The following is a 25,784-nucleotide window of genomic DNA, read 5'->3' as shown; positions in this document are numbered from 1 at the left end:
TTTATCTATATTCAATATATAACAATTTTATTATTATTTGTGGTCATAAAGTATTTATTGGATTGAAATAACTACCAGAACCTTTGAAATAACTGTGAAATAATAATGGTGTTTTTTTTGTTTGTTTATTAAATCTCAAACGAATCAACCGAATTGAAGAATCACTGCGAGTTCTCTGTTGTTTGTAAACTTCCCCTATAAAGGTGACAGATTTGAAGATGACACGAAGTAACGGCATGTTGGCTTTCAATCTACTGCGGCGTTTCTTCTACAACTAGAAGACTTAGGCGCAGCACTCGAGCGGTTTCCTCATTCCAATGAATGGTCGGGGTGTTGATTATACATGATCTACGTTTTACAAATTTGGGGAAGATTTTAACGCAGATATGGTAATAATAAGCAAAAGATTATGTGAAATTGCATATTTTTGATTTCAAAATGTCAAATGTTCTTGGCTGGACCTCCAACGCCTCCACGAACTTAGTGAAACTGCTGATACTGTTTATCACTGCATGACAAATATATACAAAAGCACATCTGAAATAATCAGCTACGCTGCAGTGAACTCTGTTACATCGGCTTACACGCGTGCCCCAAATGCAACACAAAAACTTCACAGCGTATTATCAGGATCAAAACTCCTCTGGAAGACGATAACTGATAACCAAACACGTCCGGCCCTAACGAGGATCGATCCTCTGCTTCTCACTTTCAGCCGAAGTCCAGAGCGAGATCGAGCGGATTTTCGAACTGGCCCGGACGTTACAGCTGGTGGTTCTGGACGCCGACACCATCAACCACCCGTCACAGCTGGGGAAGACGTCCCTCGCGCCCATCATCGTCTACGTCAAGATCACCTCCCCCAAGGTGAGAACAATGAAGCCCGTTCGATTCCTCAGACGAAAGCGAGAGACAAATGAAAAATGTCTCTTGCGTGCGTACGTCGCGATGAAAAATGAGGACGAGGCGACGAGTGAAAACGGCTGAGGCGACGTTCCCCGGCTGTGGTTTCAACACCAGCGTGTCAGACGTGGCTGCTACTTTGAGAGCGGGGAGAATTCGAGAGGACTGATTCATCGCTCCGGCTTTCTGCAAGTGTAAAGATACAAAAAACAACAACAACAACAAAAAAAAAAGGTTCATGATTCAGTGATCAATAAAAAAAAAAGAGACATTTGGGTAACGGAGAGAATGAGGGGAAGCAAAGATGCATGAGATGCAGGCTTTAAATCAAAGTGACAGCAGAGTGAATCACACTCAGTGTGGTGAAATAAATAGCTCCGTATCACCTGTCCTCTCAATTACAACCCGCAGGCAACCTTAACAGGAGCGTGGCAGTATTTGTATAAGCTTTATTATAACTGTGTATGCAGTGGCGGTAGAAGTACACAGCTCATTTAATTAGCCAAAATGAAAGTACCAAACTGCATTTAAAAGTGTACAGAGTTCCCACCGGTCATGTCATTTCTGCAATATCAGGGAATTATAAAGTCTATTCCAGTCATGGAAAGTCAGGTTTTTTTTAAATCATTTTCTGGATTATTTTTTTTTTAATATATTTTAATTTTAGTCAACATTTATCAAAATGTAATATTTTCTATGAAGTATTTTTCCATATATTGTTATTTAACGTGTTTCCTTCAACAATCATTTCAGTTGAGATGGACTTTTTCCTGTTGCTGTGAATGAAAGCAAACATGCCAGGAAAAAGAAATTGTCTATGACCGAAAAGTTTGTAAAACTACTATTTATCTATTAAACACGGGAGAAGGAGCCGTTCACCGCCACGCTAACAGTACAGGCAGGGGCAGCCCGAGGAAATTCATTCATTTTATTCTCGTGTATTAAATAAAGCTCACAAGTTGCTGGGAGTAAAAATAATGTAGCTGAATTTTGTCTGAACAGCACAAAAGCGAACCATTTTTTTTTTTCATTCATTATAGGTCATGAAAATTTTTAGTCTGTGAAAGTCAGGGAATTTTTCATTTCACTAAAGAGTGGGATCCCTGGAAGTATGATCAGTTAATGCACTTAAGAGTATCAAAAGTAAAAGTACGAATATTTCCCACACGGAGCCTTAATTTAGTTTTTGTCCTCATTTGCCTTCAGGTGCTGCAGCGGCTCATCAAGTCCAGAGGCAAGTCTCAGGCCAAACACCTCAATGTCCAGATGGTGGCCGCCGACAAGCTGGCTCAGTGCCCTCCTGTAAGTCTCCACAGTGGACCCAAATTATGGCTGATCTGAAGCCAACGTTTAAATAACCTGCAGTTTTTGGCTCCGGGTTTAGATTTTGTGCACGTCTGAAGTCTTTTTTTTTTTTTTTTTTTGAAAGCTTTTTAATTCCTTCCAGTTCTATTTCTGTTCTTCTGTAATCTGCTTAGTTATTATTTTAGAAAATGAAGGAAGCACCCCGGGCTTGTGAAAGTGCCGGCTTAATTTAAACTCAAATAGCAGCCAAACATCTTTCGGGAATTAACGATTAAGATTTCTCTGAATTAATGCCTTGATGCTGTTTTCTACATGAGGCAGTGGGTTGTTTCTAACGTAGTTCTAACATTTTATATCTATAAAGATCAGTTATGATTTCTTTACAGACAATTTGTTTCCCTAAGCAGCCCTCCTTGTCTCCGTTTCATTTCCTTTAACTCGGACTGCACCCCTTTCGCCTTCCTCAGGAGATGTTTGACATCATCCTGGATGAGAACCAGCTGGAGGATGCATGTGAGCACATGGCCGATTACCTGGAGGCCTACTGGAAAAGCACTCACCCCACCAGCTGCAGCCCCCCGAACTCACTGCTAACGAAGCTGCCCGCAGCCCCCCTGCCCTGCGGCCCGGCCCCGGTCTCCGGTGTGCAGGTACGAGGGCCGAGCAGGACAGGAAGTGATTCATCATTCCTTTGACTTGAATTTCACTTCAGAATCCGATTTTTTGATCACATGCACAATCTGAACAGGAACATCTGGGTCAATCGTGTAAAAGAACATTTTACTCACGGGTTTGTTTTCCGAACGAATAACAATTTCAGGGGTTCAAGAACTTAATTTTATCCTTCATATATCTACTTTCGAGTGTAAATTAACGACAGTCTTTTAAAGTGATTTATGACTCATGAATATATACAAAAACGGATAGAAAATAATAGCTGAAATCAAAATGAGCAGGGAGCAAATTCTGCTGCTGATGGAAGAAATAGTTTAGATAAATCATACAATATATATCGAGTCACAACAGAAGCATGGGAGATGACCGCAAACAAAATATATGGCAGATTTAATTCTTGTTGTTAATTGGCTGCTCGTATAAATGCAAATATAAGGGGAAAAAAAAAAAAAAGGTGTAACAGACGATCATTCATGACATTCAGCAAATGTATTTGTCTCACTACTGTACGTACTCCCGTTTTAAAGATGTCACCGTCTTATGTGTGATGAATTGTAATTTTTCTCGATTTAGAAAGTGATTTTTCAAAACAACAAGACACCTTTATGGGTCGCTTGGTTAGTTTGTAAATGCTGTGTAATCCCTTACCTCTACCCTCTCTCCATCCACTGCCATCACAATGTAAGACTGAGAATGAGGGAAACGCTGATATTGATGAGGAGCAGGAGTGAGCTTGACATGTATTATCTTGCGTGGGTAAGTGCGGCGAGGCCGTGTGACGAAGGCTGAAACTGAGGAGTGCACTTTTCTCCTCAAATCTTCACCCCGGGACCAAAGTCAGTCGCCAAGCAAGTGTGTGTGTGTGTGTGTGTGTGCGTGTGCGTGTTCGTTCGTTCGACTGTGACACGCTTTGTGGTTTGGTGTGAATTGAAGTGATTGTGTACGATATGCAGCAGAAGCAACGAGGGCGGCGTGGAAATCCGTCGGTGTGCGTTTGCAGTGAGGTGTCGTGGTTTTCTGGTTTGTCTTTGTGATGCTGACTTGACGTGTGTCGCTGATCTCAGGGCAACAGTACAGAGCAGAGAGGAGATAAAGCGTTGGTGGAGATGAAGGGCTCCAGAGAGGATTACCAGCACCATCACCACCACCACCACCACCACCACCAGAGCCCGGACCAGGCCGACGCCGACGCCGAGGCCGAGGCGGAGGGGGAGGGGGAGGGCAACGAGGAGGAGAGGCCCCTTAGGACAGACCCCACCAGGAAAGCCCAGCACATCCACCACCGGTCCTCCTCCACCAGGACTGAGCACCACAACCACCATCACCACCACCACCACCAACCCACGAGAGCCAGGGGTCTCTCCCGACAGGAGACTTTGGACTCCGAGACCCCCGAGAGCCGAGAGAGCAAGGACTCTGCTTATATCGAGCCACACACTCAGCTCCTCCACCAGGAAGAAGAGGAGGAGGAGGAGGAGGAGGAGGAGGAAGAAGAGGAGGAGGAGGAGGAGGAGGATGAGGAGGAGGAGGAGGAGGAGGAAGATCTAGGGGAGGGGCACCCCCAGCAGCAGCAGCGCTACGAGCCGCTGCCCCACCGGGACCACAACCACCATCACCACCACCACCACCACCACCGCAGCGCGGCGGAGGAGGCCGGCCACAGCGCCGGACACCATCGCTCCAAGGAGCGCGAACAGGACCATAACGAGCGGAACAAGCAGCGCTCGCACCACCACCACCGGCCGCCGCGCGACCACCACCATCACTACTACGACCGGGACAGAGAGCGGGACCGGGAGGGGGAGGTGGCTCCCAAAAAGCGAGGTGAGGCGGGGGAGTGGGCCAGAGACTCGTACATCCACCAGTGACAGACCGAACCCGCTCCGTCTGGACTCCCCTCTTAACGACCGTTCTGTTCCCCCATCGTGCTGCTATACCCCGAAACCACAGCATCCTATTTATGTACACTTCTTTGTAAATGCTGTTGCATCTTTTTCAATGGCAGGATTTTGATTACGTAGATACAAATATAAATATATAATTATATGTATGTGTATCTATGCATAGACGTCGTTTATGTGTGGATATGCATGAATATTCTCAAATATGCATATTTTAAACCCGTGTTTGATAAAGCATGACACAAAAGCAGAATTTTGTTCTGTGCCGAGCTGTGCTTTCTGTGATTAGCATTATTATTTTTATTGTTTCTATTATGGATTTGTATTGCTTGCTGCCACTTGAATAATTTGTTCCTTCGGACTACTGCAGGGGTCGACCAGCCAACATAGTTTGATGCTGTATTTGCAGGATGGATTCGGCAGTTTGGGAAATGCGCGCCATCGCTTGCTTCGACTTCCGACGCTCATTTGCCAGTTTATTAGGTACACCGAGCGAAAACTAGTGCAATCGAAGGCAACAGTCCTGCAGTGAATCCTCCCTTTGCGAAGGTTGTAATGATCCGTTTTACAGGTCTTTATTCAACTTTCTTGATCACGTTGCAGGTTGTGGTCTGCGATGCTGTCGAATCGTGCTGAATTAATACAGTCTCTATTGTTTTGTCCGCCCTATTTATAATGATGAGGGTGAGCCAAGTAACATCAGCAATAGTTTAGGGGAATAAATTATAGTTCAACAGCGTCACAAACTGCAGCCTTGAAAATAACCATAAAGCTGAATCGGTAAAACAGTTTTAAAACATTTGTTGCTCGACTCTTGTGCTATACTGCCTTCATTTGAAGCGAGGTGTGCCTAATAAAGTGAGCGCAGGCAACAAGACCAACACCGCTCTCGTACTGCACATGAAGTGAACGGCTAGCAGCATGTTAGATGAGCACAGCACGAGGTTAAAAACATCTACCAACGCCTCTCTGTATGCTCATTCATGACCATATCCCGTTTGTCCAATCTCTACGGCGACCACAAACAAAAACAACAAGCTCACTTTTAGCTATCTGGCTGCTCGCTGTAGCTTCATGTGTCACACATTACTTTGCATGAGAGAGGTTTTGATTTTAACCCCCCCAGCAAGAAAGTTTGTTTGCGTATTTCCCAAATTAACCGACGACTCCTTTTGATGTTCTGTTCATTATTTACCGCTCGGTTCCTTTTTTTTTTTTTTTTTTTTTTTTTAATTCTGCGTCCACAGTTTTAAACATTTGGTTCCGACATATTTATGCCTCCTTCGAGGCGCACCTTAGTCTTGCCTTACAAGACAAACGAGTTCGACAATAACTTCCTCTCATAGATGCAGTACTGTTCTTTGTAATGGGTCCAGAAACATTTTATAACATTGGTACACCCTTTATTCTGCACTTTTACTGATTCACGTTGGTTTCAGGTGAAAGCGATTTGATATGACATTACAACTTACTGTAGGTCTGTTTCCAAAGCTCCGACATGGTTTTATTAAGTCTGACCCCCTTTTTCTAATGAATGTTGTTTAAGTCCCACTTCGTAGTTCACCGAATGTTAATTTTTAGGATTTTTTTTGTTGTTGTTGTTTTTTGTTCCACGCGAAAGAAAAAAAAAATTAAAATATGCGTTGTTGTTTTTTTCTCAAAACAAACTCAAATAATTCTACGGTTACCAGATAAACGTAAGTTGTTTTCTTTATCTTACTGCCATCCGTTCACCTCCCTCCGGACGAACACACGGGATCTATTTGAAGCGTAGCGGTGGAGTTTCCAGCTCCGTCACGTCACGTGTGAAGTCGTGATACTCATCTAAATGAGAGTTAAGTTGATCTTCGGTTTGAGTCCACGCGCTCTGCCCCTTCTGTTTACACACCATCCCCTCACGTTCTTTGTTTTTTTTTTTTTTTTTTTTTGCCTGACAATTGTAATTATAAAAAAAAAAAAAAAAAAAAAAACAACCTCCATTTCTATGCTACATTGGTAGCACTACAGATTTTATAACAGTGTACATGTGTATGTACATAATGCATAAATATGAAGAATAAAGTTGGCAACAAAGGACTGACATGACGGGAGAAGATTTTGATGTGTGCTTTGTCGGAGGGACCCAGACAGAGGAGGGAAGCGGTGTCTATAAATAGTCATCTGAAACTCTTAAAAAAAAAAAAAAAAAAAAATTTGAGGTAGACTCACCGGCCTGAGTCGTCATGGCAACCCCTACGTGAACGACGATGCTGAGGGGATGCATCGGAAATGGGAAGCCGCTTCTCCGCACGCGGCTGCTTTCAAAACAGACGAGCAGGCCGATTTGATCTCCGCATTTTAAAATCTTCCAAGTGCTACAGCGAGTCGAGCAGCCATTTTAATCAGCTCTCTGCCCCGACATACAGTAACAAAAAAAAAGAAAAAGAAAAATGCACGGATGCAGACAGATGCGTGCGTTGGACCAACAACAGCCTGGTGGTATTCCCAGGGAGAGAGGGAGAGATTGAGCCGAGGTCACGGTGAAGGTCCTCGAAACGCTGCGTGACAGGAGAACGGGCCAGATGTTTGTGCACTGCAGAGACCGTCTATGAATTATGCTCCGTGTGCAGATCCGGTGAACACGCAGTTCAATTTGCACCGAATAAATCAGTGGTGACACTTTGATTCAAGTCCCCACATTTATCGTTCCTAAGCAGCACATGATCATGCAATTAATGCATGATAAAAATGTGATGTAGCCGTACTGTGAGCAGAAATAACGGTTTAATTACATCTCCTGGGACTGTTTACACTAATCGTTTGGTTTATGAAAACATCCGAAGGCTTTAAACGTCTTTGTTTTGTCCCACCGGTTGTCCAAACCCTAAAATACTTAAAAAAATAATGTCGCATAAGACCTGAAATGCTCCAACTTCAAAATGGTTTCAGATTGATTATTTTGATCAATTGATAATTCGCTTAATCGTTGCAGCTCTTTGTGTAAACAGATAATAAATCAGATGACAAAATATCGTAAAACACAGTTAAAATGATAAAATACTTCATCTTAGAATCAGTTATAATTGTTGACAAATCCTTTGCAATAATAACTTCATTCAGAAACGTTCCCATATCTGCTTATAAAAGCGTTATGGTGTGTTATAAAGTATTAAATATTTATAAAGCGTTTATAAATGCTAAAGAAAAAGGACTTGAACTGAAAGGAATTTGTATACAGTCAACAATGTGCAGTTGATTCATATCTGACAGACGCGATCAAAAGCTTCCTTTAGATGGACTCTTATTTTGAAAAACTCTTTGACTTCCTCCTGGCGCGAGCACCGATTCAGACAGAGACCAGCTTGCAGGCAGCAGAAGTACTAATTAGACGTCCCAGTCGTCTCCTACTGAAGACACTAAATTGTTAATACCTCCCATGACCTCTTTCTGCACGCTGCTTCCTGATCTACGCTCCCAGATCCAGCGAATCCACTGTCTCCATGGCAGCTGTGTCGTCACTGTTGTTATGGCGACACTTGCACTGCTGCATTTGCCAGTGCTCATTCAGTCTCCATCCCCACATGTCCCCCCCCCTCCCCTCCCCTCCCCTCCCCTTCAGCCTCTCCTGCCCTCCGTGTTTGTAAAGCTTCTCCGTATATGGGCCGCAGTTTCGGAGAGCAGCTGTTAAGAGGCAGATGCTGTAAACAGCGCAGCGAGCTCTCTGTCAACACCGGCCCCCGTCAAAGCACACAGAGTGTCGGGAATATAAACACCATTGTTCCCAGCCTTGCGGGTCTCATTCGAGGTCCGTGTGAGGAAAACATGCCCTCCGGTCAGGTTTTCAGGAACTTGGCAATAAAAAAGCCGATGGTGTCGCCGTCGGCCCTGCAGGAGAGGGGCGCCGTGGTTTCCGTCTGCTCCCAGCTCAGCTCGGGACTGAACCTCTGGAGGAGGCGCAGCCGCTCGGGCGACAGGCCGGCTCCCGGCATGCCTTCTGCGCCGATGTGAGGCTCCTGAGGACGAGAGAAGAGGAGAGCGTGAGTATGTTATGTGACGTGTGTGTTGTTGTTGTTTGGTTTTTTTTTTTTTGGGGGGGGGGGGAGTCTGTCCACGTGGCTGAAGTGCTTTACCTGCGGCTGAAGCGCGAGGCGGGGGAAGGTGTCGAGGGCCCAGGCCACCTGCTCCTCGTTCTCGGCGAGAGTCACTGTGCAGGTGCTGTACACCAAAACGCCGCCTTTCTTCAACAACCGCACAGCCTGCGGCAACACGGATGAATGCAGTTGCAAGTTTTTATTAAAGCAGCAGTACCGTATAATTTAAGCAACGTTAAGTACGGTGACACTACGTGACTGTGTTAAAGAGGCTGTTTGTGGTGATGCTTTTCCTCTACTTTAGAAAACTTTACAGTGACTTTCAGCTCTTTTTGGGTTGTTTTTTTTTTTTTTGCTTATTGGCCGAGATCTAGAAAACCCACCGTTCAGGATCGACATTTATAAAAAATAAAAAAAGCAGCTGGCAGAAAAATGTTGTTTGTAAACTCTTTAGATGAAATGTAAATTTCACGTGTGCCACGTGTAGATTTTTAGTGTGGAATTGGGCTCATTGTTGCCTCTTGTGGCCATTGTGGGAAAAACACCCCATATTAGTGTTTCCCCCTCTGGCCCCGCCCACACGGCCAGGCTCCGCCCATAGACTTTACATCGGTATAATGTTGTGAAAATAAAACGCACTTTTCTAGGCGGTTTTTTTTCCCCCACAAAAATTAAACATCTATGGATTAAAAATTCAGGAAAGAAAAAGTACAAACCGACTTTGTTTGCAGTGTCAACATGATTCAGACTTTTTCATTGCACACAGGGAAAATTTTGCATTAAGCCCGTGTGGAGGCGACATATTATCTTTCTGAATACATCCATCGAGGCAACGCACAACTACAGAGCGCAATCAAAGTTAGCGACTAACGTGAACGTTTAGCAGCCAAGTAGTCAGATAGCGCCCCCTGGAGACCAAAACCAGAGCTTGAAGAGAGTGAATATTGGACTTAAATTCATCAGCTGACCAGAACCTCCTCTATAAATAACTGATCGCGTTGCTCCTTCACTGCTGAATATGTACCAAAAAAAAATCAACTGTCTTTTAAGAAGTTTGTCATATAAAACATGACGTGTCAGTGTTATCAAAGCTTTCACTCTCACTTGTCACATAGTTCAAAAGTCTGTCAACATTTACTTATACGAGCACTTGAACGTATATCTTCCAAAAAGCCGTCTTTCTTCAGCCGGCATGCTGAGTAACCTTGAGGAGACGCTGGTGGACACTGATGGACCGCTACATGTCACAGAAAATTGATGTCCTCTGCATTGGACTCTTATCAGCCATACATAAAGCAAAAAGCAAAAATCCACCCTAAAAACATTTCATTTTGCGAGAAAAATTTGAGAAACCATGACTGCAAATGTCCTGCAGATATATTTCCCAGAGCAGCTTCTCTCACTGTGAAACTCTAAAACAGTCGCAATAAGACATTTTTTCTGTTTACACTTTTGTTTTGAGAGCTGCAAATCGTATCTGTGCTACGTCATTGAAAACGTTCAGGTCTCATCATGTCAATCAGTAAAATTTAAATTAAGAGTTTCTTTCAGTCGCAGTTACGAGGCGACATGTCGTTAAATATGAGAGGAATAACTTCTGTAAAATTCATTTTGAGGTGGATTTTCCCTTTAAGACGGGAACCGCGTCCCACTGCAGTCTAATAGCGATGCAATGCTGCCACCTACAGGCCAAAATGAGATACTGTCAATGTGATGGGACAAACCATGGAACCTGGTGGCAGCAGAAGAAACACAGAGAAAGTGAAAGGTTGTTTGCGTGCGAAATAAAACCTACAGCTTGAAATAACTTGCGCTGCAGCGGCTGGTAGGAGCAGATCTCCTTGAGGCTCCAGGTGGTGCCCATGTTGGGTCTCTGTCCGAGGCCGCTGCAGGGGGCGTCCAGCAGGACCCGGTCGAAGCTCTCGGGCGGGAAGGGAGGTCCTGGGGGATGTGCAGGAGCAGAGCTGTTTACCGTGTCACGGACAGGAGTCAAAAAGCTGCAGTAACTCTGCACTGTACCTTCAGTTTCCTCCGCGGGGTCGCTGCTCACAGCCTGAGTGCTGTTGAAGCAAAAAGCTTTGATACTGTTCAAATGCAACATTTGTGCATTTTGACGAATGCGGTCGATCTTGTTTCTGATCCGGTCCAAGGCCACAACCTCTCCCTGTGAGAGAGACACAGGAAGACACATTAACGAGAAGCATCAGGAGGAGAAATATTCAAAGCATCCATGTGAATAAAAGCACTAATATAACAATGTAAAAATAATCTAGAACAAGTCCTGCATTTGAGATCTTACTCATGTAGAAGTACAGAGCGATTATCCCCAAAGTGTACGTTTGAATACTTTCACGTTTTAATTTAAATCAACTTGTGTAAAAAAAAAAAAAAAAAGAGAGAAAGAATATCAGCGTCGCAGCACTAAAATGCAGATTTAAAAAAAAAAAAATAGTATTTTTTAATTTTTTATTTTGCAGCAAAAACCATTGAAATTTTTTTAACTACTTTGGCAAATTTATTTCCCTTAAAAAGCAGAAAAATAAATAGAAAAGTAGAAAATAGGCCCTGAACGACAAACTGGCGGATGGACCTTATCTTATGATTTATATTATGATATTTCAATCAGGAGAGACTCGACTTGAGTGAATAGATAGAAAATTTCATAGACAAGCTCAGGAACAGAAAGAAACTTGAGGGATGCGAATTATGATTTGAATTATGATTTTTCCACTGAACACCTTTTATAAATTTGTAAAAAAAATAAAATAAAAAATAATCGGTGAAATCTGCAGACTTAAGTGGTAAACGTGTGTATTTTGTAGCCCGGATTCTCAGATGACGGCGACTTGGAGAAGCGAAGCGGTACCTGATCCCGCATGAGCGCAGCGATGTGGCAGGTCTTCCCTCCGGGTGCGGCGCACATGTCCAGGATTCGTTCTCCAGGACGAGGCCCGAGCACGTGACCCACAACCACCGAGGGGAGGTTCTGCACGACAGTGACGTGTGGAGATTACGTACAGGTAATAAGAGACTGAAGGTCCATTTCATAAAAGTTTTATCAGGTCATCAGTTCATCTCTGACAGACTGTAACTGAAAATACCTGCAGGAACGCCAGGCTGGGCAGAACGCCATCGAAGCAAGGACTCCGGTAGAGCGGCTCCACCATCCGAACTCCTACGCCTCTGAAACCACAAGGGCCACAAGTCACTGTTTTGAGCCTGAGGAAGACTGCGGCGTGACGTGAACACTTTGAATAACCTTTCAGGGTGCCTTGACTTTATTTGTGCGCATTGATCCCCCACGAGAGCGTCAGGAGTACGCATTTTGTGTCACAGATCGAAGATCTTGATTAGCTTTTTAATGGTTTTCCTTACGATAACATCCTTCTCGTATTACAGTGAAACCAACCGGGACTATTAGACTCTGCAGAGTCATACATTTGTTTAAAAAGAACCAAATAATTGCCATTCGCGATTCAATTGCCCTTTTTTTTCATTCATTTTAAGCCACTTTTAACATATAAGCCGAATCACAGTTCAATAATACAATTTATGATGAAGAAAAACTTTTTTTTTTCTTTTTGCATTGAACATTGAATTATATGAGTAAAAAAACAATCTCTTTGTTTCAGGCTTCGTAAACAAATGGCAGATATGACATAAATAACAACGTTATTATAGAAAGCCTTACTGGAGTACGCAAAGAAATTACTGACGATGACACGAACCAATAAACAATTTTCCACTCGTGGAAATAGTGACAAAAATGTGGCACCTCTAATAGTTTCAAACCAATCGCTCTTATACGGGTCGACGAAAAACTATTTTAACGATTATGCAAAAAATAATCGCAGCCATCTCGAATACCGGCGATCAAGAAATCGTGCAATAGTGGTGACGGGCCGAGTCCGACCCACCTGGCAGGTTTATCGGCGCAGAAGAGGCTGGAGCGATCCATTTCAGCGACTCCGTTTCCCACAAACACCTTCTTGCCCCGGAAGCTCGTGGCTCCGCGGGTGCACCTGCCCTCCAGGTCGGAGAAGACGGACACCGCGTCGCCCGCCTTCATGCCTGAGAACCAGAACCAGAACCAGAGCGCTCTTTTAACGTCCGGCGCTCGGGCCCGTTTCTCAGCGCTGCGCGTCGTGGAGTCTTACACTTGGGGCTGGCGACGATCCCCGGGGCGAAGACGTGAGCGCCTCTCAGGACAGCGCTGCCGCACTGAGCTCCCACCAGCACCTCCGAACTGAGCTGCTTCACAGGTCTGGAAACAAAACACAGGAGGGAGGAAGTTGAACGCCTCCTTCGCGCTGTGATGGCACAATTACTCACGACTCCTTTTTTTTTTTTTAAATCATGTCCTCGTGGCGGGTATATATGGAGTGTTGTGTTTCTGCATTTAAATACTGAAAACAGAACTAAAAAAAAAACAACAAAAAAACCCAGACGGACATAAACAGACATATAAAACATAAAACGACATATATACAGCATAGAAATGAATATATACATATATACACCTAAATAGTAAAAACAACCCAGTGCGCTTTGAAACAGGCACAAATGTACGGTCCACGAACTGTAATATTCAGAGGTCTGTAGTCATTCCTTTCAGCTCCACGTGGCGTTTGGCCCCCCGAGGAAAACACGAGCCGAGCGGTCGGACGTACCTCGGGCCGTCGACAGGAAGAAGCAACACATCTGGGATTCGCGGGTGTGGGAGAATCCGAACGGAGCCCTCCTCTGCTGACGAGCTGCACATCTGCTGCTACGGCAACAACAACAACAACAACAACAACAACAACAACAACAACACTGAGTGAGAGTGGAACAGTAAAAATAGTTCCCGCCGCAGGACAAAGACTCACCTTGGTCAGCTCGTCTCTCAGCTGGAGTCTGATCTCCTCCAGCGGCGCGAGGTGAGCGCTGGCTCGTACGCAGGTGTACGACGGCGGGTGAGACAGACACGCGAGCAGCTTCTGGAAGCGACTCTCCGCCTCCTGATGACCCACAGCTGCTAACACCTGAACGCATCACGGGCAGGAAAGGTGTCAGTGGTTAAGGACGCTTTAGTGCCACCAGGACTGTAAGGAAGGATGTCGGTGGATGTTTTTGTCCAGACTGCTAATAAAATGCTCCGTAATAAAGGGAAAAAAAAAAAAAGTAGACGTGAAAAGAGCGATAAACTTTTAGAAATCTTACTTAAAAAAATTTTTTAAAAAAAGGGCTTTGTTAATATATTTAGTCGGTAAAAGTGCTGAGGACCTTTTTGGAAATATTCGTATTTTAACTTCGTGAAGGGGAGTTTACTTTCTTTAATTACACATAAACTATGTTTTTTTTTTGGATCATTCTTAGACATCTCAGATGTTGGCTTGTCAAATGTGTCAGTTTCATGGCTCTGAACAGGTTTTCAGACTCTTCCGTGGGGCGATAACATCTTCAGAAAATGTCATTTAAAAAGATTAAAGAACATGGTTTTAATATTTTTGGTGGAAAGTCACATATTATTCAGCGGGACTGTGATTCTTCATGAGAGAGCTTCCAGGAGCCACAAATATGTTCTTACCTCCTTGTTCAAGAAGATGCTCTTTAGATGTTGGGTCACTTCAGGCTTCAGAGAAATCCTTGGAAAAATGGACATTTCTTCTGTTTTCTCAGTCTGAGGCCTTTCAAAATACTCCATTCATCTATATAAAAACAACTGAATGAAACGAACAGAAATATCACTTTAAAAAAAAAAAATCTAATTTATTTAACTATAAGAGTGGCATAAAATGAACAACAACAAAACCCCAATAAAGTCATTATTATCGATCATTTCCGTGACAATTAATCGCCGATTTGATACGCGTTATAATTCAATTTTACAAATCATGAATGGTGATACAGAATAGTCTTCCGCTGCTTCAGTACATTTTAATAAGTGGGCCGTCAAGTCAATCCTCCGTTTTAGGAGTGATTTCAATGTAAAAAAAAAAATAATCCTTGAAGTTCTCTTCGGATACTCACGCGGTTTGTTACAGGCATGAATCCGGGCTGCTCGCAGCGCTCTCACTTCCGTATACGTCACTAGCTTAATCACGTGATACGAGTTGACTTTATTTATTTATTTATTTTTTTTATTTTTTCCTCTTTTAGGCTATAATTTGCGTTGGGCGCAAACAATAGCGTCGAGTTGGCACTGTTTGCAGTTCTCCCTTCAGTCTGTGAAGAAAGATTTAAATCTACGGCAGAAAAATAAACGTAAAAAAAAAAAAAAAAAAATAGTATTCTGATTAAGCGGATTGTTTTATATGTGAAATCATTATTTGTTAAATGTAGATTTTGCTGATAATTGCTGAGCATCTTTAACAGCACATTTACCGTGTTTCTAAAGACGCTTGAAAAACTGGACGGTGAATAAAAGGTTTAATCGCCAAGTTTTGTCTGGACTTCTATTACTTTCTCACTCAGTCGCACTCAAACTACACGACATTTCTAAAGTATTCTTTGAGATCTGGTTTTAAGGAACAATACGAACTATTTTTGCTGCATTTTTTTAAATTTAATTTAATTTTTTTTTTATCAACATTTAATAAATGCAACATTTAATTTTTTTTTTTTTTTTTTATAATTTTTTTTTTTAATTCAAACATCTTTTAGGATTTCTCTGAAAAACGTAAAAAAACAAAATGCTGTGTCCAAACCCCCTCCCCCCAAAAAACAACAACAACAACAACAACAAAACACCACCGAACTGCCACGACGTCATTACGTAACCGGAAGTTAAGTTAACAGTCGAGGTTACGTTTTTTTTTTTTTTCTCTCTCTCACCGAAGCACAACAGCGAACGGGCAAGAGGAGGCGACGCCGTTCAAACCAGCAGAGTCGACGCGGTGCCGCTCTCCAACTCACCGCGGTCCTCCGAGGACACCGCGGACAGTCGGGGTATCGAGTCCGTCGCCGTTATCCGGGTTTTGTCCGCCTCGTTTTGGACGTTACGCTTATGGAGTCGTCGCCGAGGTGTCCCGCGGACGAGACACCATCCAGCTAAGTGTTTGCTCGCCGCAGCCAGTCCGCGGAGGAGGAGACGGAGGAGGAGGAGGAGGAGGAGCTCGGTGGCCGCGCGCTTACCCGACCGACCGACGAGAGAGGGACGGACACGGACGGACATTTGGTGTTATTAACCGAAACGATGGGCCTCATATTCGCCAAGCTGTGGAGCTTCTTTTGTAACCAAGGTGGGTGTTACGGCTCGCGCCGCCTCGCGCTGTTAGCCCCGTCAGCGCACACAACAAAACAAAAACAACAACAACAACAAAAAGAAAGAAAGTGAGAACGATCTCTTGAGACTTTCAGCACTGAACTGAACTGAAGCCACGAAAACCATTTAAAAAAAAAAAAAAAGAGGAAAAAAAAAAAGTGCACTTTTAAACGACTGCACGCGGTAATCTGTTTATCAACTCACGTGATTACCTTAAGTCGCCGTGATCCGGCACGAGCGCGTTTCGTCCAGTTGTCCCATCATCTTTAGCTCACTTTGCAGGACAACACGTCGCGTTACGTAAGTTCTCCCGGACCCCTCTGGAAAGTTTGTTTACTGTAAACACTCTCACGCTGATGCATTTCTCCGTGGAGACGATAAAAAAATTAAAAAAAAAAAAAAAACCACACCCGTCAGCTGTTGCTACAGATCTTTTTATTTTATTTTTTTTTTTTAATCTGCTGCAAAGTTTGGGAAGTATAGTCTTTTAATATGCAGTTTTAATCCACTTAAGGCTTTAAAGAATATAAGTACATTGATGGGAGAAATATATAAACACGAGTATTACAAATGATTATAGTATAACGAATATCTATCATACTCTATAATCAGTGTTTTCCATCATAACACTTTTGTTATTTTCATAGCAGCCGGTGTATTTTCAGATAAATACAGTAAAGATAATAGTTCAAAAATGATGGGAAAATGTTTTTTAGTCCGGTAATTGCCCACCACTTGCAGAACCTAAACCCTCCAGAAAGCTGGGAAAACCCTGGTAAATATAATAGATAATCAGTACAATATGCTAATAAAATATGCAAATTTAACGACTTTGTACAAGATATTGTAAATGCAAGAAAAGTAGAGTAGGAGTTTAAAGATGGGTTAAAGTGATGTGAAAGTATTAATTAAGTATCCACCTACATTTGGTTGTTTTCTTACTATATGTGCATGTTTTGTTTTTGAAAGACATGAAAGAGGTTTCTGAAAGTGATAAAAATAGCTTGCATTTTCTGTTCTCCTCCAGTGGTCATTATTGTTTTTCTCAGTCATTTTTTTTTTCTTTCTTTCTTTCCGTCTCGACTCCTTCGGTCCTGCGGGTCACAGAGAACCGACTCCCAGTCCCTAATTCGGGATTACAGTGTTCCCGGTGTCTAGTTTCACCCACTAAAGACCATCACAGCGTGGGCTGAGTGAGACGGTTGGATACAGAGCAGCTGCTAAATCCATGTAATCAACACGGTGTAATTATATTACTAGAAAAAGAACTAACCAAGCAAGAAGTGTTGATTCTTACAGTTTTAAAATTCTCCTTTAAATGTTCCTTAGTGTCTTTTTTTTTTATGCTGCAGTTTGTTGTAAAAAAAAAAAAGTAAGTCCTGTCTTGTAAAACTACTTTTTAAACACTTAAGAGGCTCAGAGTTTGAATCTTGTGTATTTCTCCCCTGCTGGAAGTTCGTAGTTTGCTTTTTTTCTTCTACTGATTATTCTAAAGTTACATTTTATGCACCCAGTAGATGATTGATTTAAAAAAAAAAAAAATGTCAGTAGTTTACGTGTTAGCTTTGCTTACCTTTTAATTTGAGCGAAGCCGTAGCAGCAAGAAAACAGCAAAACTAAACTGATGAACTGAGTCGCATACAGATGATTTATTTTGGCTGAACCTCGTAACAAACAGCTGACTTGACATTTCACTGTCTCCATCCCCATTTAACATCTGTTTACTCTCCAGAGGAGAAACGTTTGAGCTCGTCTCCAGCGGCGGAAAGAAACGCCAAAGTTAACTTGTTATAAATAAAAAAATATGTATATATATTTTGCCAAGGTTTTCAGCCATCACTGGTTTTCACGCTAATTTCAGTGCACAAGACTTCTTTGATAAACATTAAAGCTGCTATTTTTTTGACATTCTGCGGATAATTTTAGTTTTTGAATGTCTCGCACATAAAAGTCGTACGTTACTGCACCTTTTAATATCAAGGAGTCGGTGTCGGAAATAGTGCATGCGGCTAATTTACAGGAAATATTTTCAGTGTATTGGTGATTTAAAAAAAAAAATGAAGAAACACATTTCTCTTTTTGGAAAAGCAAAGAACATTTATGTGTTTTATTAGAGATTTTAAAGTGTGGATTTGATGGCTGTGGTTCGTAGGCCAATTGTGCTGTCGGGATCATCGCAGGGGAGCTCCTCTTTTAAAGGAAGCGATACACGTGCAACATCCCTTTAAAGGCCAGAACAGCTCATCGAACGCGACGGATCTGCGAGTCCTCTGACCAGACTTGCTTCCTTCCTCCCCGGCGGCCGACAAGTCAAAACACCATCTTGGGATGTTTTCGCACGTCCGTGTCACCTCTGATTCGACCTCAACGCCTTCAGTGTTTCTCGCTGGTTTTTATGAATGGCGAGAAGTTACTGCGGTCGTGGCCGCGTTTGAGGGGGGGGGAAATGAGGTCAGGCGCAGTTGAGGAAGGAAGGAAGTTGAGCCTTTTATGATTTTTAAACGAGCTGACATTGAATGCTTTGTATGGACTCGTTGGAGTGGGTTTTTGGTTGTTTTTTTTTTTACAGCGGCTGAATGAAGAGAATTCCTTCACGCGTGTTTTTCTGCCTCTTGAGTGTTTTTCTGCAGATCATAAAAGTCCCACAGTTAACGGACCGTGTTTGTTTTGCAGAGCACAAAGTGATCATTGTGGGTCTAGACAACGCAGGGAAAACCACTATCCTCTACCAGTTGTAAGTCCTTTTTATTGAACCTTCTTAGACGTCTTCTTTTTTCTTTTTTTCCTCGACTTTCAAACACTCACTCCACGATTCTGTTGTCATTCAGTCTGATGAACGAGGTGGTCCACACGTCTCCCACCATCGGGAGCAACGTGGAGGAAATAGTGGTGAAGAACACCCACTTCCTGATGTGGGACATCGGAGGACAGGAGTCCCTCCGGTCCTCCTGGAACACCTACTACTCCAACACGGAGGTGAGAAACTCGCTTTCTGCTCTCTCGGGGTCTGCCGGGGTCATCCAGCAAGCAGCTGGCGTGTTTGACCGGGTCGGAGGTCGGAGGTCGGGCCCGTTCACAAAGGGCTCCGTCTGAAGAGCCAAGCTGGGGTCAGCGGAGGCAGATGTGTTGGGAGATCTGTAATGGATGCTCACTCCAGAAGCACACGAACGTAACCGAAGCGCTGCGCGTGACACGAGACCCTCGGCGGAGGTTTAACGTTTAACGTTTGTCCAGTCGGACCACAAACACTGAAGCCGATCGATCGCCTCTCGTTCCCCCGCACGTCTCTGCTCCAGCTGACACGCTTCGCTGATTGATTTGTTGTTTCTGTCATTTTGGCGTGAAAAATACCAAGTGTTTACTAGTTCCAGCTTCTTAGTTGTGATTATTTTCCGCATTTCTACGTCTAATTATCTTTTGTTTTTGTTTTTTTGACTGATGATCAGACAGAACTAGAAATTTCAGAATGTCTTTTTGGGCCTCTGGGAATTATAAGACATTTTTCCATCTCTGGAGTTATCTTAATGGAACATTTTTGACATTATATAAAGCTAACATAGCTGACAGGAAAATTAATCTGCAACAAGTTTATTTAATTAAAGTGGTTATTTTTCAAGGAAAAACGTCCAACCTGCCTTTGTTCAGCTTCTCGGATGTCGGGGTTTGATGCTTTCTTTCTTTGTTGAATATGTTATTAACTCGGTGTCTTTGGGTTCGGCGAGTTCGTCGAGTAACAAAAGTAATTGAAACGGATCACTTCTCCGGAGCCATTAATTGTAATTTGTCAGTGTCGAGTAGATATGTCATATATTTTACGTGGTCCGCCTTCTCAAATGTTGGGACTTTCTGCATTTTTTTGTTTGTATTTTTTTATTGTAATAAATCTAATATCTTCAGATTTTCCACTGTCGGAACAAAACAAAAAAAAACAGCTGGAATCTTTTACTATTTACTTTTTAAAGAACAAATAATCAATCTTTTAACCCAGAAAACATCAACAGAGAAGGTAAATCTGACCTTCAGCCCTCTGGAATTGATTAGTTGACTCACTTTGTGAGATTAGTCAAACAATATTGTTGCAGCCGTGTTGCGGTGACGTGGCAGATGGAGGCTTTTTTTTTTTTGGGGGGGGGGGCTTCGTTATTCACGGGTTTAAACTATCATAACGTTAAAGCATCTTTGCATTAAACAATTGTGAAGTTGACGGCCAATGGACCGCCGTAGATTTACCGCCGGCGGTCCTGGAGTTGCAGCCGGGCAACTCGCTGGTTGTAAACTGGCTCATCTTGGAAGAACTCGCGGCGACGTGTTCAATCCTTCTTCTTCCTCTCGGCTCGTCGCTCTGGTTTAAATGGCGCCTGTCACGTCTGTAAAACGTTAACGGGCTTTTTTTGGGTCTTTTGTCATCCGGGGCCACTCTTTCTCATTCAACGGGGTCCCATTGTGAGGCCCTCCGTCCGGATGGGCCCGCCGGCTGTGTCGCCTTTTCATTGCCGCAAATGCGTTTTTGAAAAGAGGTCGCTCAGTGTGGATTATTTATTTTATTTATTTATTTTTTTGCCTCCTGCTCCGCAGTTCATCATTCTGGTGGTGGACAGCACAGACAGAGAGAGGCTGGCCATCTCTAAAGAGGAGCTCTACAGGATGCTGGCTCACGAGGTAAAACTCTTGGTGTCGTGGCCGTGGGGACACAAACCCAGTCTGCGCTCGTAGCAGACGCGGATGATTGGCCCTTTCTGACCCCCGTCCCCATTGTTCAGAGGCTGTGGCTCAAAAGGCGACGCGGAGCCGGGCGGCGCTTTTATTGTTCTCTCCCTCCCGTCTCCCTCAGGACCTGCGGAAAGCAGCTGTGTTGATATTTGCCAATAAGCAGGATATGAAGGACTGCATGTCTGCAGCAGAGATCTCCAAATACCTCAGCCTGAGCTCCATCAAAGACCACCCCTGGCACATCCAGTCCTGCTGCGCTCTCACAGGCGAGGGGTAAGTCGTGTCTGCAGCACATACATGGTGACGAAGAGCAGAAACGTAATTATTTAAGGATTAGGCCCCACCTCGGTCCCAGCTGCGAAACACACCCGCAGCCGGTATACAGATGTTTCTAATTGATCTTTTCAAGTTTCTCAGGCTAGAAAAGAGTAGCGATGAAAGAAAAACAATTCGTACTGTTTTCTGAAAGAAAAGAAAAAAAAAAAAGCTGCTGTTTTCTTCCAGCTTGAACTGTTTTCCGATATATTGTAGTATTAAGTACAGCTCGGCGCCTCGACTTTTTTTCCTCCCCCACCGCTGTTTCATTTGTGTGTCAAGCGAAGAGTTCTGCGTGACTGATGAAGCGTCAGGTGCTCGAGTTTGCAGCCGCTGTGTTTTAGTGTTTCCATACTGTCCATACATAATGTTTGCGGTATACGACATAGTTTGTATCGGCAAAAACAATTTTCAGTCGTCAACAGTCTGAACCCCGATTGTTTTTAACATAATCGGAACTGTGCAAACACTTTATTTTTGGAAAAATTGATTTCTATGAAATATATCGTACCTTTTTCATTTTTTTTTCGTTTTTTTTTGTTTTGTTTTCTTTTTAAACCATATTGAGCAATATTATCAGCATTTACAACAGCGCATCTGAGAATTATAGATTAAACGGTGATACACAGCCCTCGCACGCTGCACGTCGGGGAGCCAGCTGGCGGAGCATAGGTCAAAAAAATAAGTCATTCTGTAGTATGTCGTCCAAAATCTGGAAAAATAAAATAAAAATCGTACTATAGCATGTCGTCCAAAAAGTGATACTATATAGTATGATGGGGTTTTTTTTTTTGGTAAAATTTTTTTTAAAATACTTAAGACTACAGTATGTTGTCTAAAATATGAAGAAAAAGTCATACCATAGTATGTCGTCCCAAACGTCAAACTATATTATGAGTTTTTCTTCATCCAAAAAAAAATCACAAAAAAGTCATACTATATAGTATGATGATTTTTTTCAGCCAAATTTTTTTTAAATACTTAAGACCACTACAGTATGTCGTCTTAAATATAAAGGAAAAGTCAGACTACAGCTTGAATATTTTTCATCCAAAATATTTCAAAAACAGTGACACTGTGGCCTGTCGTTAGATAAAACAGGAAAAAAAAAAACTAGAATATACTAACACAGGCACATTGGTAGTGGTAAACGCTGCTGCCTCGCAGTCGGAAGGTCGTGGGTTCGAGTCCAACTGGAACCAACGTATGTATTTGGCCTAAAAGTTATACTATAGTGTGATGGTTTTTTTTTCGGCCAAACATATTTAAAATACTTAAGACTACAGTATGTTGTCTAAAATATGAAGAAAAAGTCATACCATAGTATGTCGTCCCAAACGTCCTACTGTAGTATGACTTTTTTGTGATTTTTTTTTTTTTGGATGAAGAAAAAGTCAAACTTTAGAAGGACATTTAGACATACTTTAGTCTTAGCACGTCGTCCAAAAAGTGGTAAAAAAAAAAAAAAAAAGTCATACTGTAGCAAAATATACCAATTGAGGTCATGATTTCAAGAGACTTTTTTTTTGTACATCTCGGTGTGATAAACATGTCCAACAAATTTAGTGTGTGTAGGTGAAACTAGGTGTTGGGGCTGCAGTTTAGGGGGCGCTAGTGAGCCGTTTGGTCACGCTCACTCACCAAACCACTACAATATTTTCGCCGGGTTCCAAGTTTCACGAGTTTTTGGGTATTTTAATGCCGCCAAAAAGACGATGAAGCTTAAGGAAGAAGAATAGGACTTTGGCCTTAATTAAAAAAAAAAAAAAAAAAATAGGTGTTCTTCTTTTGAACACATTTGAGATTAAAACTTGGTGTAGAAACTCGCCCGGAGGAGCTGCAGTGACTTCTGTAAACCACCAGATGTCACTGCTCCTGCTGAGTTTAAGTAGTTCACCGTTGTCTGAACAATATAAAACCAGTTTATATTTCCTGCAGTGGAAGGCACTGAAACGCATTTGAATATTTTGTGGTAAGCAGTGACATGTTACCAAATCTGCCCGGTGACGTTGGACGCAGGTAAACCCGACGTGTTTGCGAGCGCAGGAGGCCCGATTTCCCCGTCATGCTTTTATACTCCACGTGGTAAGGATTGTGAAACGGCACTCTTCCGTGTTGCTGGAAGGTCTTCGCCGAAGCGCACGTGTCCACCCCTGACCTTGACCTTCCGTGTTCTCCAGTCTGTGCCAAGGCCTCGAGTGGATGACCTCCAGAGCCGGACTCAGATAACGGCCTCCCTCTGCCACCTAACGCCCGGGCGGCGCAACGAGCGTCTCCTCATTGGCTTATCGTTACCTTTCATTCCTGTAAACGACGAGAACTCTTGACGCACGGGAGCGCCCGACGCCCTCCCGCGGAAGGAGCTGCTCCCGCGGAGCCGGCGCTTCTCCCGATCAGACCAGAAATCATGAAGAGGCCCGACGATGGAGCGAAGCCGGAGAAGGACACGATTTCAGAGGTGGACTCATCCTTGACATTACATACATATATCGTTAATCATATCAAGAGGTTGCCATAAACGCCGCGTGGATGCCCAAATACGGTGCAGCTGTTTTGTTTTTTAATTTTTTTAATTTTTTATTATTTGTTCAGGTAAACTTTTTGATGGGGGGGGGAGGGGGGAGGGAAGGGGATTACGAGCAGTATTGTAAATTTAAGTTGTTACACACTGCACATTAATGCTCCACTATAATGTTCTGATTCTCAGCACAGCTATTGATATCTGTTACGTATATTTTCAGTTTCATAAGCTACACTCTCGGTGGTATTTCTCACACTCAAAAACTCGCTGGTGCCGTATTAATTCAAAACGTGGTAAAGTACAAAATCCTGTTGTTTTTTTTTAATACTCGCGAGCCGGAACTTTTATCTTGTCGAGCCAAACGGTGACGATTCAGAGCGCCGGTGCGCTAAATTGACCTTCTTTTAACCTCTTGGGGAAAAACAACCCTGCAGCGTTGTTTTCAAATGCAAGTACAAAGCGGTTTTATTAACAGTATTTTAAATGTAAACACTATGATTTTTTTATTTTTTTTTTATTTAATTTTACTCTCGCTTTATAGGCTTGTTTTTCAGTGTACATCAGAAAAACCCGTTTTATATTAACAGACGGCCACCGAGTCGCTGCATCCTCATGTAAACATTTAACCATATTCCTCACTAAGCGTTTTGTACTTTTTACACAAAGGGATCAGAAGAAGCTTCCCTCGAACAGGTGCCACACATCTATGGAAAGTTGTTACTCTTCAACCACTTAGACTTCGGGGGTTTCGTAGCGGTAAAATGATTTTAATTCCCGTTTTGGCCGTCGTATAGTTACAATACTTGATCCTCAGCCTTAACCGAGCTGTTCCGGGCGTCTGGAGGACCGCATGTGGTAAAATCTTGACGGCCTGCCTGTGATTTGTGTCCTCTTCAACCTGGTGTAACAATTTCCTTGAACTTGCAAACAGATCTATGCACGTGTCACTTTGAAACTTTTACAAGTTCTTTAGTGGCCAAAAAAAAAAAAAGAGGAGGAGGAGGACGAGGTGCGCGAGTTTCATCGAGTCTGAACGAAAGTGGTGATTAAAAACCTGGCGTCCATCTTAGTCCGGGGGTGCCTCTGGGTATTGTTCGTCGTCGTGGCGGCGAATTCTTTTTACTTACACACTTTTATATATATATATATATATATATATACACACACACCAGGAAGACTCTTTCAGCATTAAGGTTTACAGCTTTTACCTTGAGCTCACAAAGCAAGGGAACCGATCGATTCTGTGTTGGTGACGTGTAGTCTTGGGTCATGTACTGTATTTCAGTTTTGTTTTCAATAAAGGTTTGTTTTGAACTTTGAAGTTCCCTTTCATCCTTTTCAGTCCATTTGCAATAGACTGAAAATACACTTTCAACCTCGCGGCCAAACTTCCCCAAATCGTCTTCTACTAGATTTTAGCGATTATTTTACGACAAGAACGAAGCCGCTCTGATCAGAACACCAGTTTATTCACATCTGCAATATAATCGGCTGATCAAACAAAGCACAGAGCAGTCAATAAAAGACACAGAAGTCCTACTCACTCGTAAGGAACGTCAAGAGGAGCTTCTCAATTTCTAAAAAGGATTCTCGGTCACGTGTTTTCCTCTAAACTACTATACATTCACTTTTCAATGAAGCTTTTTGCACTGAGGTAATGAGCAAAGAAGAAAAACACTGTTAGGAATGAGGGGAGCGGCTGAACTGGGATCGATGGAAAAAAACCAAAAAACAAACACTGGATTCAGACGACACACAATGAAACTAGAATGGTGAACGTCTGATATGTTTTCTAAGCTGGAGCACTTTCCTTTGGCCGCGTTCGCGGCAACGAGTCGATGACGAGCTTCAGTGACAAAACGCAGCGCTTTTAGATTTAAAAAAAAAAAAAAAAAAAAAAAAGTTCTCGGTAACGAACGTCACCGTCGCACGTGGAAAGGCGACGCAAAAAGTAGCGAACGATGGGCGAACAGATGAGCTCTCGGGCTGGTCGGTCGGTCAGTCCGGTCGCTGTGATCGGATCCAGCCCGTCCCGGGCGGAGGGTTGGGAACTTATCCGTCTTCATCGATGCTGGTGTTATCTGAACTCCTCACGCTGACATCATCATGGAGAAAGAAACCAAACTGCAGTCTTTTCT

The 25,784-nt window shown here is 42.9% G+C and overlaps 3 protein-coding genes and 1 long non-coding RNA gene across 11 annotated transcripts in view; 3 read left to right on the top strand and 1 right to left on the bottom strand.

The window, feature by feature from the left end:
- Positions 1-6,869, top strand: part of cacnb2a (calcium channel, voltage-dependent, beta 2a) — a 63,117-nt gene extending 56,248 nt beyond the window's left edge. For all 6 annotated transcript variants that reach the window (XM_069696307.1, XM_069696309.1, XM_069696310.1 and 3 more), the window contains 4 exons: positions 716-867; positions 2,110-2,205; positions 2,676-2,858; positions 3,948-6,869. In XM_069696307.1, the coding sequence (XP_069552408.1) occupies positions 716-867; positions 2,110-2,205; positions 2,676-2,858; positions 3,948-4,751 (1,235 nt within the window). In that variant the 3' untranslated portion in view covers positions 4,752-6,869. The remainder of the gene's footprint in view (positions 1-715; positions 868-2,109; positions 2,206-2,675; positions 2,859-3,947) is intronic.
- A 1,632-nt stretch (positions 6,870-8,501) lies between these two features.
- nsun6 (NOP2/Sun RNA methyltransferase 6) lies at positions 8,502-15,414 on the bottom strand. 3 transcript variants are annotated; one of them, XM_069696316.1, is made up of 12 exons: positions 14,867-15,414; positions 14,424-14,558; positions 13,723-13,878; positions 13,525-13,622; positions 13,012-13,118; positions 12,772-12,925; positions 11,956-12,037; positions 11,721-11,840; positions 10,874-11,018; positions 10,650-10,795; positions 8,894-9,019; positions 8,502-8,776 (listed from the first exon to the last, which is right to left on the bottom strand). In XM_069696316.1, exons 2-12 carry the CDS (start codon positions 14,538-14,540, stop codon positions 8,597-8,599), a joined length of 1,431 nt encoding a protein of 476 aa, XP_069552417.1. In that variant the 5' UTR covers positions 14,541-14,558; positions 14,867-15,414; the 3' UTR covers positions 8,502-8,596. The 3 variants fall into 3 exon arrangements, with proteins under 3 accessions (XP_069552417.1, XP_069552418.1, XP_069552419.1); XM_069696317.1 differs by having other exon boundaries at positions 14,424-14,544; XM_069696318.1 differs by having other exon boundaries at positions 13,525-13,619; positions 14,424-15,414.
- LOC138619675 (uncharacterized) lies at positions 8,713-12,050 on the top strand. Its single transcript, XR_011310833.1, has 3 exons — positions 8,713-8,800; positions 11,677-11,874; positions 11,962-12,050. It is a non-coding gene; the product is annotated as an uncharacterized lncRNA (long non-coding RNA).
- A 261-nt stretch (positions 15,415-15,675) lies between the features above and the next one.
- Positions 15,676-25,382, top strand: arl8 (ADP-ribosylation factor-like 8). Its single transcript, XM_069696321.1, has 6 exons — positions 15,676-16,077; positions 18,774-18,834; positions 18,929-19,076; positions 20,676-20,759; positions 20,932-21,083; positions 23,306-25,382. Exons 1-6 carry the CDS (start codon positions 16,032-16,034, stop codon positions 23,352-23,354), a joined length of 540 nt encoding a protein of 179 aa, XP_069552422.1. The 5' UTR covers positions 15,676-16,031; the 3' UTR covers positions 23,355-25,382.
- The last annotated feature ends 402 nt before the right edge of the window (positions 25,383-25,784 follow it).

The sequence above is a fragment of the Brachyistius frenatus genome, unplaced genomic scaffold (genome assembly GCF_029030835.1).
Source record: "Brachyistius frenatus isolate BFR_SWC_R1_liver_20210118 unplaced genomic scaffold, ASM2903083v1 Contig_21, whole genome shotgun sequence".
In the NCBI taxonomy this organism is placed as follows: Eukaryota; Metazoa; Chordata; class Actinopteri; family Embiotocidae; genus Brachyistius; species Brachyistius frenatus.
Note: the sequence above shows the minus strand (reverse complement) of the source record. Positions and strands in the feature narration are given on the sequence as shown.